The 16,434-nt window shown below is 35.9% G+C and overlaps 1 protein-coding gene across 3 annotated transcripts in view; it reads right to left on the reverse strand.

The window, feature by feature from the left end:
- The window catches only part of UBAC1 (UBA domain containing 1), a 36,365-nt gene extending 20,202 nt beyond the window's left edge, over positions 1-16,163 (reverse strand). For 2 of the 3 annotated variants that reach the window (XM_044661258.1, XM_044661260.1), the window contains exons 1-3: positions 15,781-16,163; positions 5,907-6,027; positions 1,249-1,322 (exon numbers count right to left, since the gene is read on the reverse strand). In XM_044661258.1, the coding sequence (XP_044517193.1) occupies positions 1,249-1,322; positions 5,907-6,027; positions 15,781-15,918 (333 nt within the window). In that variant the 5' untranslated portion in view covers positions 15,919-16,163. The remainder of the gene's footprint in view (positions 1-1,248; positions 1,323-5,906; positions 6,028-15,780) is intronic. The other variant, XM_044661259.1, reaches the window with a different exon arrangement.
- Positions 16,164-16,434: the final 271 nt, after the last annotated feature.

Below are 16,434 nucleotides of genomic sequence, written 5' to 3' on the forward strand. Positions count from 1 at the left end.
TTCAGGCTCTGTCACATACTACTTATTCGACCTTAATCAAATCACTTCATTATTGGGCCAAAACTATAAAATGAAAGGAAAGCACTAAGTGTTCTCTAAGCTCCTGTCCAGCTCTAAACCTATGAAGATACTAAGCTCCATACTTTTGGTTACAGGACAAATGAGTTGTACCAAAAACTTACAAATATAAAAGAAATCATGAGCAGGATGCTTTCAGAAAAACCTGGAAAGACTGACATGAACTGATGTAAAGTGAAGTAAGCAAAACCAGGAAAACACTGTACACAGAATGCAATAGTGTATGATGTGAACAACTTAGTTATTCTTAGTAATACAATGATCTAAGACAGTCCTGAAGAACTCATAATGAAAAAAGCTATCCACCTCCAGACAACTAATGACAATCTGAATGCAGAATGAAGCATACTATTTTTTACTTAATTTTTCTTGGGTGTGTTTTTTTGGTATGCATTTTTCTTTACAACGTGACTAATATGGAAATGTGTTTTGCATAACTGTACCTACATACCATTATGAAATTGCTTGCCCTCTCAATCAGTGGGGAGAAGAGTAAGGAGGTTGAGTGAGAATTTGGAATGCAAAATTTTAAAAAACAAATGTTAAATTTTTTTAACATGTAATTGGAACTTTTTTAAGTATACTAATAAAATCATATCTCTGTTTTGCAACAAAGATGAATTTTGAACAAAGTGGGGGACAGAGACAATATCACGAAATATCATTTCTCTGGCTCAGGCTCCTTTATTGTGCTAGATCTTTTAATGCATATTTGGGAAGTAATAAGGTGAGCTGCACTATTAGCTGAGCTCTTTCAGCTTTTCTATCAGGGCTAATGAAGATGTCCGACGTGTGGAAGAGTGAAGGAGGCAATGGGTAATTTTAGCTTACTGGTAGCACAAAACAACTGGGAAAGCTCAACAATAGCAGAGATCACTTCCCTTCTACCTTTTCTTACGAAGGGGCAAATCAGGACACAGAGAATACCTATTATGTGTACAGGAATGAAAAAATTCATTTATTGACAAGATCAAAGAGTACAGAAAAAATTTCATAACTACAACAACAAAACTCTATATTGGTAATCTGCTGGGACCTAGAAATAGTTTTATCATTCAGAATTTTGCTCTGTAATGGTATTAACCAAAAATAAAATTTATCTTAAATTGCAAAATTTCTTTGATTCTAAGATTTGAAATTAATCTGCAAGATTTATTATCTGAAACTAACCTTTTCCTCAGCTGAGACATCAGTCATCTTGGGAGGAGGAGGAGGAGCTCGTTTTTTTACCAGTAATAAGACATCTAGAAAAAATCACATTTGTCAACAAAATCATAAAAATTGTATTTATATAAACTGTGCTTATAATCATTTAAACATTGTTTTGCTTGGGAGAAAGAGCCTAGGTGTTCTCTCTGGATCTTTTCTGAATCAAGAAGTCTATGGAGGGGGCAGCTGGGTAGCTCAGTGGATTGAGAGTTAGGCCTAGAGATGGGGAGGTCCTGGGTTCAAATCCGGCCTCAGACACTTCCCAGCTGTGTGACCCTGGGAAAGTCACTTGACCCTCATTGCCTAGCCCTTACCACTCTTCGGCCTTGGAGTCACTCCCTTGGAGTCAATACACAGTATTGACTCCAAGAAGGAAGGTAGGGGTTTTAAATAAAATAAAAATAAAAATAAATTTTTAAAAAGTCTATGGAAACACACTTCTATTATTTATATAGGCCTAATTACACTATGCTCATATACACAATTATCTGTAAACTGTGAAAAGTAATATAGGTAGGGGGGCAGCTGGGTAGCTCAGTGGATTGAGAGCCAGGCCTAGAGACGGGAGGTCCTAGGTTCAAATCCGGCCTCAGACACTTCCCAGCTGTGTGACCCTGGGCAAGTCACTTGACCCCCATTGCCTGCCCTTACCAATCTTCCACCTATAAGTCAATACACAGAAGTTAAGGGTTTAAAAAAATTAAAAAAAAAAAAAAAGTAATATAGGTAGAAGTCAGTTAACAAAAGTTTTAATAAAAAATTATGACACAGGATTCAAGCACTATTTCACTTCAAGCTACAGGATATATTTTGTTATGACTAGAAGGGATTTGTAAAGTAGCAAAAATCTGGTGGAGTCATTGATTCTTAAAACTATCTGAAAGGCTATTAGAACCTATTAATAAGTTTATTTTGTTGTGGGTCTACTTTGTGCCATTGTGCTGAGTATCTGGGATACAAATACAAAGAATAAATAATATATTTTTAAGGAGTTTATAGTGGAGACAGACACAAATATTTTGTTGTTCAGTCATTTCAGTCATGTCCAACTTTTCATGACCTCATTTGGGATCTTCTTGGCAAAGATAATAGAGTGGTTAGCCATTTCCTTCTCCAGATTATTTTACAGATGAAGAAATGAAGGTAAACAGGGTTAAATGACTTGCTCAGGGTTATAACTAGTAAGTATCTGAGGCCAAATTTGAACTCTGGAAGATAAGTCTTCTTGATTCCAGGCCTAGGATTCTAATCACTGTGCCACTTATCTGCCCACAGATACAAATATAATTGTGTACAAAATAAACATAAATAAAATTAAACACAAAATAGTTTAGGAAGGAGGAATTCAGGGAAATCAGGAAAAGCTTGATATTATGTTTAAGTAGTACCTTGAAAGAAGAGTGATTCTGTGAGGAGGAAGTGAGTGGGAAGTCTTTACAGGAAGGGAGGCCAGGTAGGAATAGTCAGAATAAAAGCAGACATGAGATAGTGTCATGTGTGAAAAACAGAATGGCAAGCCAGTTTGCCTGGATCACAAAGTTCAGAAGAGGAAGTAATGTATGTATGAGGCTGGAAATATAAGTTGGGGAAAAGATGTGAGCAGTTTTAAAAACGTAATAAAAGAAAGTTTATCTTTTATTCTAGTGGCAACAGGAAGCAACTGGAATTTATTGAGTAAGGGACTGATAGATTTGCACTCAAGGAAAAACATTTAGCAAGTGTGTAGGAAAAATTTGAACAGGCAGATACTAGAGGCAAAGAAACCAATTAGAAAGCCATTACAATAATCAAGGAGAGAGATGATGAAAGCAGAAACTAAAGTGGCAGCTATGTGAATAGAGAGAAGGGATCAGATAGGAGAAATGTTGTGAAGATACTAGAAAAGGTAAGACTTGGCAACTGATTGGATGGGTAGAGTGAGAAAGAGTGAGGAGACAAGGAGAAAACAAGAGGCCAAGAGAACAGAAGAATGGTGGTGACTTTAGAAGAAACAGGGAAGTTTGGAAAAGAAATGGATCTTAATGATCTCTGGTTTTTAGACATGTTGGGTTTGGGAGCTCTCTAGAACATACAATTTGAAATGTTCAATTGGTAATTTGTGTTGTTGCACTGACACTTAGGAGAGATTAGGCTAAATTCACAGATCTTTTAATTATCTGCATAAATATGGTGGTTTAATCTCCACGAGTTGATGAGATCATTAAGAAAGATAAAGAGAAGAAGACCTAGACAGAGTTTTGGAGAATATTCTAGGAAGTGTGATATGGATGTTAAATCAGCAAAGGACATGGAGTAGTACTTAGACTGGCAGGAGGAGAACTAGGACAAGATATTGTCACTAAAAAAGGGGAAAAAAAAAAAACAGAAAAGAGAGAGTATCCAGAAGACGGTGGTCAACAGTTTCAAGAACAGCAGACAGGTAGAAAAGGATGAAAACTGATACAATGACCATCAGATCTGGCAATTAGGAAACCATTGTTATCTTTTGAAAGAACAGTTTCAGTTGAGTGATGAAACTGGAAGCTGGATTATAGAAGGTTGAGTGAGAGGAAAGGAGTTGGAGGCAACAAATATCTTTTTCTAGGAGTTTAACTGAGAAATAGAGGAGGGATGTAGGGTGATATTTTGAGAGGATGGTAAACTGTAATGAAGGGCTTTTTTACAGATAGGAAGGAAACCAATAAAATAAGAGGTGAAGTCTTCATTTGAAAGAGAGGGGGGCAGAGGGAGCTGTGTGGGAGGCATGAGGAGAGGTTTGGAATAACTTTTGTGGAGAGTAAGATAGGGAACGAATTAGAAAGAAATAAAAGGATTGTTGTGAAGAAGTGAAGGCCAATTAAAGCTAGTCAATTTGTAATATGCCCAGTGAATGTGTTTGTTTGAATTCCTCTAGCTCTCTATTTAGGGGTTGGATGGTGAGAGTGATACAAAGACTGAGGTTTGGCAATATCTGAGCAGCTATAGGGCAAAAGGCTAGGGGTTTGAGAATAATGTGTAAAAATTAATTGGCCAACTATAAGGTCTAGAAATGCAAGAAACTGAAGTCAGAGCAGGGGTAATAGCCTGAGAAATTATTGAAAGGTAAAGAATCAAAGGTTTCCTGAAGGTAAAAATAAGGTTAAGAGGGGTAAGGTATTAGGAGAAACAGAAATAAAAGAGTTATATACAGGCATGACAGAGTTTTCATTAAGGAATCGAAACACATCATCATCATCAAAGTTAGCATTTAGAGAGCACTTTAAGGTTTGCAAATTACTTTACAAATATTTCATTTTATCCACACAACCCAAAGAAATAGGATTTAACAGATGAGTACACACAGAGGCATAAAGAGATTAAATGACTTGCTCAAGGTCACACAGCTAGTAAATATCTGCAGCTAGATCTAAATCCAGCTGGATCTAGGTCCAGCACTCCATGGAATGACCATAATTGTCCTTGTAGGTGAAAGGACCTGAAAGGTAATTTAGTTCAATTCTTTCATTTTCCAAATTAGGAAACGGAGGCCCAGAGAGTTTAATAACTTGCCCAAGGTTTTACAAGAAGTGGGGGAGATGGAATGTGAATCAAGATATTCTGGCTCTAAATTCTGTGGTTTTCAATGTTCCTAAGGTTAGCATATATATGTATGTATGTATCTATCGGGTACATGTCTTAACTAAATCTCAACCAGAATTTACACATGATAGTTGCTTAATAAAATTTTATTTGAATTATCTATTAAACACACACATATCAATATAGCTACATAAAGTAAAGCTGTAGCATGGAGATAAGGCTAGGTTCTAAAAGGCTACAGAGTACAAACCTTATCAGGTCTTATTAAACTAAAAAGACTTTTAGTATGAAATCAGCAATGTCCAACATGTCTGATGTTCAAGGACTAATTTTAAGTTAACTTTTTAGAGATTCAGTCACCAGATAAGGGAATTTTTCAGCCACAGCAACTAAAGGAAACCATATACCAATGCAACAATCAGTTTTGATGGAGGAAGTACACACAGTGAAACCACATTATTTTAGTTATGAAAACAGATCTCTCTCTCTGTCTCTGTCAATGTCTCTGTCTCTCTCTCCCCGATGCACACCCTTCTTTTGGGCTTAGGGAATATAGGTATATAGTTTTATAGACATTTAACTTTAACATGTGAACTATATAAATGTTAGTGCTATAAGAAACTTTAGCTCTTTAATCTCATATAATTTATGACTAAATTATAGACATATGTAAATTAAAAGTGTTTTATGCAATTAAAATGATTCTACAGATCTACATACTCCATTTCTCTTTCAGTTATAATTTTATATCAAGTTGACCAAATTAAAGAAGCTTACTCTATGGATTAGTTATATATTGCTTTGAAAAATAATTAAACATATTTCTCATAAAACTTGAGTTAAATGTCTGTTGTTCAGTTTATATTTCTATCATTTTGCACAAATACTCCAGAAAGCTAATAAAAATTACTTTTGAATTCAAATCAGCAGTATTTCTCTTGCTTTTTTAAAATTCTAATTCCCAGTCCTGAGAATTAATAGAGAAAATTAATAAAATGTCTAATTTCTATGTTTATATAGTGGTATTTCTACAATACAGCTTAATCATGAAACTATCTTACCTTTATCTTGAATGTTTTCTTCTATGATAGTTTTGGTGTCTGTCAGAACCCTCTCTGAAGCAGCATGTATTAATTTATGATGTGTTACACTTTTAGGGTCTTCTAAGCTCACATTTACACACTAAAAAAAAATAATAAAATATTGATAAAGAGAAGCAGAAATAACCAAGCTACTGCACTAATTATTATGCTAATAAAATATAATTCTAAAAATGTCCTAACTATGCCAGCATTTACTAGTTGTCCTTTTTAACTTAAAGATGAAAGTTCAGGCTTAATTTTAATAAGTATTAACTAAACAAAGCATTTTTGTTTGGTTCCAGTATTGACAAGGGAAAGCCATCCAGATAACTAGACTCCCGGTGGCTGCTCTGGCTTTCTTGTTATCCCTCCCATTAATAAATTCAGCTCTACACCATATAGACCATTTTAGCAATCAAGGGCAAAAACTGTTTTTATAAACTTCCTATAAACTGAGAACAGACTGATGTGTTTGAAAGGGCTTTTGGCAGCAACGATTGCTTTTTAGCCCATTCACTCAACTGCCCTCTCTTCCCAAATGTCATAAGACCATGTTGGTGAAGTCATGGCACAGATCTGAGGGCTGCTCCATTTCCCCTCTCCACAGTGCCTGAGGACATTTTTTGCATGCCCTGCCCCTCTGTCTAGTCACCCAATACAAGCACTTCCTCCCTCCACTGTCTGGGGTAATTGGGGGGGGGAGGGGGAGAGGGACTCACATTTATAAGGTATGTGAGGCACTCAAAATTATATCACATTTGAACCAGTTGAAGAAATCAGGGATGTTTAGCTTGAAGATAGGATTTAAGGGGATAATAGCCATGAAATCACCAGATCTGGAATCAGAAGGAATGGATTAAATTTTGACTCTGCTACTTATTATCCAAGTGCAATGTGTCCAAGTAAATCCAAGTAATAACATCTTTCTGCGTCTCAGATTCCTAGTTCATAAAAATCAGGAGTGGACTAAATTATCTTTAAAGTTCCCTTCTAATTCTCTGGCTTCCAACTTGGGGTCCCTAGCTATGTCTAATGACCCACTCAAGAACTGAACTATGTGTATATTTTTATGCATGATTTTTTTTCAGGGGAAAGGGATTATAAATATGTGATTTCTTTCATTCATTCATCTAGCAGACAATAAGCATTTATTAAATACTTACTATGTGCCAGGCACCGTTAAGTACCAGGAATTTTAAAAAAGGCAAAAATATAGTATTTGCTCTCAAGTTCAAAATCTTAATGGAAGGGATAGCAAGAAAATAATTATGTACATACAAACTATATACCGTGTTAATAAAAGATAATCTTAGAGGGAAGGGACCAGCACAAATGGGGATGATGAAAGGCCTCCTGTAGAAAGTGTTAAGCTGAGTCTTAAAGAAAGCCACAGATAGCTAAAAGTTAGAGATGAGGAAGGAGAGCATTCCAGACTTGAGTAATAGCCAATACAAATGTTTACCTATTTTTTCACAGCCCTCTCCAGCATTTTTGCCAATTTGATGACTGTGAGATAGTACTTCAGAGCTATTTAAATTAGTATTTCTCTAATTATTGGTGATTTATATACTTTTTCAAATGGCTATTGATAATTTTGATTTCTTCCTCCAAAAACTACCTGTTTATATCCTTTGACCATTTATCAAGTGGGGAGTGGTTCTTATTTTTGTAGATTTGATTCAGTTCCTTAAATATCTTGGAAATGAGACTTATGTCAAAGAAACTTAAAGCCAGCACAAATGCACAGTCAAGAGATAGGAATGTATCATGTGTGAGGAATAGTAAGTAGTCAGTGTAGCTGGATTGTAGAGTACATTGAGAAGAATAAAGGCTATTGTAATAGGTGATTCACATAGCCACCACCTGTATACAGGCCTTCATCACCTGACCTATTACAATAGCCTTGTAATTGATCTCTCTGCTTCAAATCCTTTCCACTCCAATCCATACTCCACTTGGTTGCCAAAATTGATCTTCTTAAAATACAAATCTAACCATGTCACTTCTCTATTCAGTAACCTACAGTGACTCTTTGCCAGCTCAGGTATCCAACATGAAATTCTCTTTGACATTTAAATCCCTTTCCAACTTTGTCCTTTTCTATTTTTCCAGGCTTCTTACACTTTACTTCTCTCAATATATTCTACAATCCAGCTACACTCCCTCCTCTTTAGCTACATATGATTTGATTCCCTCCAAAGTCTTTGCCTTCTTCACCATCACAGAAAAGTTTCAAATGTTAACTTTTCTTCTCATTTCCTCTGACCTTTCACAATATCTCAAAACAATGAAGGAATAGAATTCACTCCTAAAACTAATTTCCAGATATGCACAAATTTTTTTAAACCTTAACTTCCATCTTAGAATCACTACTGTGTATTGGTTCTAAGGCAGAAAAGTGGTAAGGGCTAGGCAATGGGGGTCAAGTGACTTGTCCAAAGTCACACAGCTAGGAACTGAGTCCAGATTTGAACCTAAAACCGCCCATCTCTAGGTCTGGCTCTCAATCCACTGAGTCACCCAGCTGGCCCCCAGATATGCAATAATTCTGGATATATCAAATACAGTGGAGTCTAGAAATAATCATTTAAAGTTAAAAGGATCTCAGTACTTATTTAATTAAAAATGAGACAAAATCTTTGTAACCCATCATCTATATTACAAACCCACTTTGTAACTCAGTATGTAATCTAAAAAGTTTAATGAGTGTGAAAACATGACTGTTTCATTGTGAGAAGCACAGTATGTCATGAATGCATTATAATCTGTATGTAAAATAGCATCTTTGCCTAGGTTCATACAGTAGTTCATGATTTCACCTGACTTGTCTATTTTTGTGCTGCATTGCAACACATAATAAAATACATCCAGTTCCAATGACTCATCCTCACACAACAGTGGTTCACTGACCTACAGTGATAGTTTTCAAGAATATTACTACACCAGTGCATCTTATAGTATCCATTCAAAACATGATGGTTTAAATTTTATAGAGGTAAAAGTAGTCAATGAAGTTAATCAGATAAATCCATTAGCCAGACAGAAGGGAAGATACTAAACATGAAAACTTTTCTGAATACCAACATTTTCATAAAAATAAAGGATTCTTTGGCAAATCTTTTCATCTGCATTTTAACTAAGAAGTATAACCATGGCAGAAAAAAACACCACGAATAATCTAATGTATATTTTGCTGAAATCAATACTTGATCTCTCATCTTACTTTAAAGCTGGGACTATACACTCCTACTCCTTTATAAAAACATCAAATTGTATATGAACAGAAACCTAGACATAAAACCTATAATAGCATTCACGTATCTTCAGGGGATGAAAGTGCTTGTGATCAGGTGCATAATACTTAAAAAAGCTTTTTTTTTTCCTTTTAGAAATTTCGGCTTTCATAAGCCAATGATTCTAAAATATAGCTCTCTAGACATCTGATTGCTACATCCCTGATTGTACAGTCCAAGTTCATAATGTCAGTCTCCTTCTAAGGCAGACAAGAGTTTTATCTAGAAAATTTATGCTGTTAGAGAAAGGCTGGAAAATGCAACCTTGACTTATTTTAAATAAGGCTGTTAAGCATCCCCTTATCATATTATGACAGGCTTTATAATTGTATGCTTATTTGTTTTTAACCATCCTTACAGGATTATAAACTCTGAAGACAGGGTATGTGTGTGACTGGTTTCATCTTTGCATGCACAGTGCAGGTGCTCAATAAATGTGATCATTCTTCACCATTAGAATGTAAGTTCTTTGAGGCAGGAACTGTTTTGCTTTCCCAAAGTCTAGCACAATATCTGGCACAGAATAGTTGTTTGATAAATTCTTATTGATTGATTGATATTAGATTTGTTGAAATATGTTCAGGAACTAAAGCTTTTCCGAAAAGGGCAATGATTCAACAAATATAAAATGAAAAGCATATAAGAATGTTATTTGTAATATGAAAATAAATCCAGGTATCGCTAGTGGATAAATAAGCCATAAAAATATCAAAAACGACACTGAAAAAATGATTATGCTTGTCATTATTAAAGCTAACCAAAAACACTTTAAAACTTGGAATGGCAAAGTTAATATTTTCATACTTGCATGATTACTAGTATTAATTGGGGTTACATGGTAAAATCCCTTAAATATGGGAGGATAATAATGTCAGGTTAAATGGTTTGTTTGGTGTGTTAACAAGCAATTACCTAATTGACTCAATATCTCTGCCAGGTAAGCTCTCTTAATTTTATAGATTGGAAGATAAAGATATGGAGATTGCTATTTACCTGACTATAAGTAGCCTACCAAATGATTAAAATCAGAGAATTTTAGTCCCTATCAAGCAATAAAATTTTCTAAGTGGCTCAGTTATATAAATTTAACCATAATACCTGACATCCATTCCTGACCTCCTTGAAGCTACTGAGGATGGATGGAAATACAGTGAAGGTACACAATGTTCTGTAAACTCTCAAAAAAACTTAAAGTATTTTGGTATTTTTATAAACTGTAACAGTGCTTAGAGTGCTGGCTTTGTATCATTTTCATTACCCTTGGATAGAAACAGTAAAAGAGAATAATCATTAAGATTTTGGGAAGAGGCATCTAGATGTCTCAGTCGATAGAGCCAGGCCTGGAGATGGGAGGTCCTAGGCTCAAATTTGGCCTCGGACACTTCCTAACTATGATCTGGGGCAAGTAACATAAGTCCAGTTGCTTAGCCCTTACCACTCTTCTGCCTGGGGACCAATACTTAGTACTGATGCTAAGCCAGAAGGTAAGGATTATTTATTTTATAAAAAAAAAAAAAAAAAAAAAAAAAAAAAAGGACTTTGGGAAGAGATGAACATTTGAGCAAAATAGGGTAAGAGTCATTTTCCATTTATATGCTTTGTTAATATTTAAGACACAGAAATGAATTTTCCCCATCTAAACCATTAAATAGCTTTGTTCTCAGATGGTAACAATGGTAGTTTCTTTACAGAAAGATATTAGAATTAATAGAGTTTAGAATCTATCTTATGAAATATAATTTTCCAATACAAACCTCAGACTGACCCCTGAACATATCTGCCCTGGTGAGTTAACAAGACCTAAGAAATGGAACTTGAGAATGAGTAATCACTAAGCTGTTTTAAAGCAGATCAGGATGTGGTAGTTAGGATATAACAAAGATATCTACATGTAGATCACCAATTCAACCAGTAACTCTTTCAACATCAATCCTGTCAAGCTTAGATGCATCATACATGATTGGTCAAAGTAATTATACCTAATGTAATTAAGGAGTCACTAAATATTACCAGCTAGTGAACTAAATTTTCTAGAGAAGCTCATTAGCCTTCATATTAATGATATAATCTAAATACTGTTAGTAACCATGTTAAGTTTAGACAATTAGTTGAGATCTCTATATATCTCAAACTATCACAGATACTTTTTATATCAAGAGGGTTAATTTTGCCATCTTTAAAAAGCATTAGATCTAGAACACAATGGTGATTCCATTTTTGAAAAAACTATGTGGTAAAGGTAATCCTTTTATTAGTATCATTATCATTTTAAATAAAAAATATTATTAAATTCCTAAATGCTGTGAAAAAAAACAATACTCATTCCCTTTCATCAAAGATGGCAGGAACAGAAGAAAATCATTGATAGGCTAAGGGAAACATCAGGGAAAAAAATGGGAAAGTATGATATAAACTAAAATACACACTCTGGTATTACTGCTTTGCAGCAATATGTGACATTGAGGAACTGGTTTCCAGGGTGACATTCCCATACAAAACTTTAGAATTATCATTTCCCTGACTAATGAATTCTGACTACAGCTAAGGGATAGCTCAACTCTGGTAGAATGGGAAGAGATGTGGGGGTGGAAATACTTCTGATTGCTCAGCTATCATTATACAGTAATTTATGTTTCACTCACTCAATATGAAACACCCTTGGTGGCCTGTCCCATCTACCTGGGGAGACTACACAGAGAAGAAAGGACTATAGTTAAAGAATTATAATTTAAAAAAAAAAAACAACCCTATGCAATCAGTACTGACTTGAATAATAAAATTCAGGAATATACTAATTAGCATCCTATTTAAATTGGCTGCCTAATTTACCCCAAGGAGTTCCAGAAATTCATTAACATGTATCAGTAAAGAATTTTCTGTTTCCTGTTCCATCTTCATAAAAATTATCATAATGGTAATGTAAAGTTATACCATCAGTTAAAAAGCTTTGCTAAACTAAATGCCACTGATAAGCTATTGCCTACTAACCACTTGAAGTGTGAATTTTGAAAACATTTAATTTAGTTTTTAAAGTTTTTTTAAATTTACATAAAAGTGGAAATATATTTTAAGATCACCCAATGTCAGAGTAAAATTATAAGAAACAAAAGCAAAAACAAAACAAAATAAAAGCAAAACCTGACAGTATTTGTACAGTCTAAAATGTAGCAAGAAAAGCTGGTTGTGTCCAAATTTTCCTTGTTAAAGGATACTGCTAATTTTCCAGAAATCTAAGGAAAAAAAAAAAGAATCTTCAAGGAAAAAAAGAGAAGCAATCATAAATGAATAACCTCTAGAACCATGGCATGAAGTATACCACTGTCTTGACCTGTGTGTCTCATATATTTTAAAGTTTACAAAGCCCTTTCTAAAAAATAACCTTTTGAGGCAAGTGAGCATATTATTATTATCATCATCTTACGAATAAGGAAACTGAGACCTAGAGAAGGGAAGTAAAAAGCAAACTCAGTCACACAGAGAAGTGTCAGGGCCAGAACTTGAATCAATGTTTCTGAGTCAAAGTCCAAGACTTTTTTCAATATGCAAAGATGCCTCCTCAGCATGGAAGAAGAAATAGGTTCTGCTATCTCTCTCTCCATAGTGTTATACTATAACAATATGCTACTTTATAGAATAGTTTTCATTAATCTCTGAAAATAACTGTAAATTAATCTGGTTTAGATGGTTACCATAACGCCAAAAAATCTGAGATAAAATTTAACCATATTTTACCATCCAAGGATAATCAATATATCATATATAAATTACAACATGCATGTTACATAGTTATGTATAGATTATAATATATATATATCACATTTTTTAAAATGTCACTTAAGGGGTTACTGTAGTGACCCAGTCAACTGCTTTTTTCCCAACTCTAGTGAGACTATTAGCTTCAGGCACAACACTTTATCTAATCATAGTGATAAATATCCTATTTAATTAGGCATTTTTACAAATTTGGTCTATAAACTATAAGTGTTATGAGGTAAACATTTACAGGAATGAAAGTCTCTAAGAATTCATTTCAATTATTAGTTATATAATATATGATATAAAAAAATACTCAAATTCATTTGTGTAGAATAAATTTTAAAATACAGTCATCTCAGAAAGTGAAAAATCAGTTTGGGGCCTTTTTTTTCTTAAAAAAAACTTTTTTAATAACTTTGACCTTCCATCTTAGAATCAATATTAAGTATCAGTTCCAAAGCAAAAGATGGCCTTTTTTTCTTAATGATACTAAACAAAGGAAGAATGCCTTCAGAGAAGAGATAATGTTTTAGTGATTTTAGGTAAGAAAGGGATCCTGCTTTGGCCAATAAGCAACAAAAACAACAATTAACAAGAAAAATTCAAAGTGCCTGGTTTTATAGGGACAATTTAAAGTCCCTATGGCTATATTTAAGTATACCTTAACGTAACAGGCAAAGCCCAAGGACCTCCATGGAGCAAAGTTCTGGAGGACACAGATCCTCCTCAGTAAAGCCAAAGCCATAACTCAGCTTAAGTTAGACAGAGTCTTCTATAAGCTAATAAATCAATATGTCAATATGTAACCATCTAACCCAGGTTCCCAGAGAATGCATACATCAGTAGTATTGTAAGAACATTCAGTTACAGCGGGAGGGGTGAAAAGGAGGGGTTTGGGGGCTTCAAGTGAGAAATGAGCTATATGTCTAACTTCAGCTGAGCTATGTGGCTTTGGTTTTACTGAGGGTCTGTGTCCTCCGGAGTTTTGCTCCATGGAGGTCCTTGGGCTTTGCCCATTACACCTTAAAGAACTAATTATGAATTCTTAGGGGATTAATTGACTAAAAAAAATTAAAACCTCATCAGAAAGATAGGGGTAGGAATAGGGCTTAAACATGTGATTGTATAGATATAGGAAATTCCAATTAGGAAACTCCTCCCAATGAAAATTAGCACCTTCTCTCCCTACAGCACTGAGAGATTAAGTGACTTGCTCAGAGTCACACAGCCAGTATATATCAGAGGCAGAGCTTGAATCAAACTCTCTTCTTGGGTCAGTCCAATGGGCCTGACTGCCTCTTCATCCATACTCTCTATATACATCACTGAAAGTGACAGAGGTACATAAGATCCTTTTCACAATTTCCGCAACTCAGTAAGGGTGTCTAGGATCCTACCTATCTCATTCAGTAGTTCCATATTCCCTCCGGGGAAGGAAAAAAAAGAACAATGCTAGAAAGGTATTTTAAAGATCATTTGATTCAACTACCTTATTTTGCAGATGGAAAACCTGAGACCCAGAGAAGTTATCTCTTGCCTAAAGTTACACAGTTTGTTGGAAGCAAAGTCAGAACTAGAACCCAGTGCACTACAAAATGAGAAAGAAGAAAAAGCCAAGGGAAACAGAATAGAGGTGGGTGAAAATAAGGTCAGAGACTAAGGATTATTGTCAAGGGAAGATAACATCAAAGGCAGATAAGATGAAAAATTAGAAATAAAAGAAGGGAAGGAGGAAAAGGGGGAAAAAACTGGAAGAGGAAAAAGATAAAGAATAAAGAAAGGCAAGATAAACAAGAAATGAGTGGGAAAGAAATGAAGAAAGGGAGTTAAATGAGGGAAGGAAAATGTAAATGGGCAAAAAGAGAAATAGAATAAATAAGGTGAGTTTAAATTGGAGAAGGAAACTAGCAAGGAGCAAACTGAGAGGAGAAAAAAATGGGAGTAAGGAATGGCACAGTATTATAAATGGGGAGAAGAAATGGGGGGAAAGTAGGAAAAGGAAGCTAAAAATAAGACAAATGTGAAACTATTAGAGGAATGGGTGAAGTTTATCTTCAACTGTGTATGCCCTGCCTCTCAAATTACTTTAAATCTAACTATTTTGCATTTTTATTTTCTTTACAGTTTTGGTATCTATTTATACATAAATATATATGTGTATATATATGTATACCTACATATCTGTGTGTCTATCTCTCCACACACACCCATATCTATGCTGCTACAGATTACTGATACAGATACCTTTGTTTTCTCCACGGTTAGAAAGTAAGTTCCTTGAGAATAGTTATTGTTTCATTTATATTTGTATCCCCAGAACCTCGAACAGAGCCTTGGCACATAGTAAGTGTTTAATATTAATTGATCAACTATCTGGATGAAGAAGCTGTAAAACTAAGGAAAGAAAGAAAAAGAATAAGGAAAAAAGAGAATGAGGTTAAGTGTAAGGGGGAAAAAGAATGATACAAAGGAGGAAGTAAAGTGGGGGAAACTTTGGTAAAGGGCAAAAAAGGAAGGAAACAAAACATAAATCGAGAAAAAAGTAGGAGGTGAGGAAGAAATAGTGAAAAAGAGGATAGTTAAGTGAAAAGGAAAGAAAAGAAAGGGATTAAGAGGGAAAAGGAAAATGTAAGCTGAGGAGAGAACAGAGAACAGATCGGGTCTCATTTGTGGGCCATGGTAGGATGAAGGGGACAAGGGATATAGGGTTAGAAGAGGGTGAATGGGGCTTGGGGCCAGAAGAGAGGAAGCTAGGCGAGGGGCGCTGGAGGTAGGGCCCGCAAGAGTCCCTGGCGTCTCCTTACATGTTTGAGGCAGCGCTCCTTGAGCTTCTCCACCGTAGTATCCTCGGTGACCTCCTCCAGCCATTCGGCGCCTTCCATGGTGCAGATGTGAAGCCTCAGGACCTTCCTGGCGAAGATCTTCTCCTCCTGCACGAACATTGCCGCCCTCCCTCAGCCCTCGGCTGGGCCCGACCTCGCTCGCCACAGTCACCCTCGGCCTCAAGCCACCCGCGGCCGCCTCACACGGCCCACCTCAGCCGCCCTGGGGCGGGGGGCCTGAGGCCCATGAAGGTCACCGCGATGGGACGAGCGAGAGAAGCAGAGAAGCTAATCCCCAGAGACCTGAGTCCCGATCCCGGCCCCGACCCTGATTCCAGCCCCGTAGCGACCTGTCACTCGCCGCCCTCGGCCCGCAGCCGTCTCCCTGGCTCGCTACCCGCCACACGCCGGAAGTGCAGGAGGCGGTGTGCCCCGAGGCATTCTGGGAGTTGTGGTCCCTACTGAATCTATACTCTGAGGAATCCGGGCTGACCCTAAAGAGGAAGAGTTCGTCGAATAAGATTATGAACGCGAAAGGACGCAGGAATATAGAAAGAATTTCAGAACATGAAATTTAAAAAAGTTAGGGCTGGAGGGAAACTTGGAAATAAATCATCTCATTTTGCAGATTAAGAA

This window comes from Gracilinanus agilis, chromosome 2 (genome assembly GCF_016433145.1).
Source record: "Gracilinanus agilis isolate LMUSP501 chromosome 2, AgileGrace, whole genome shotgun sequence".
In the NCBI taxonomy this organism is placed as follows: Eukaryota; Metazoa; Chordata; class Mammalia; order Didelphimorphia; family Didelphidae; genus Gracilinanus; species Gracilinanus agilis.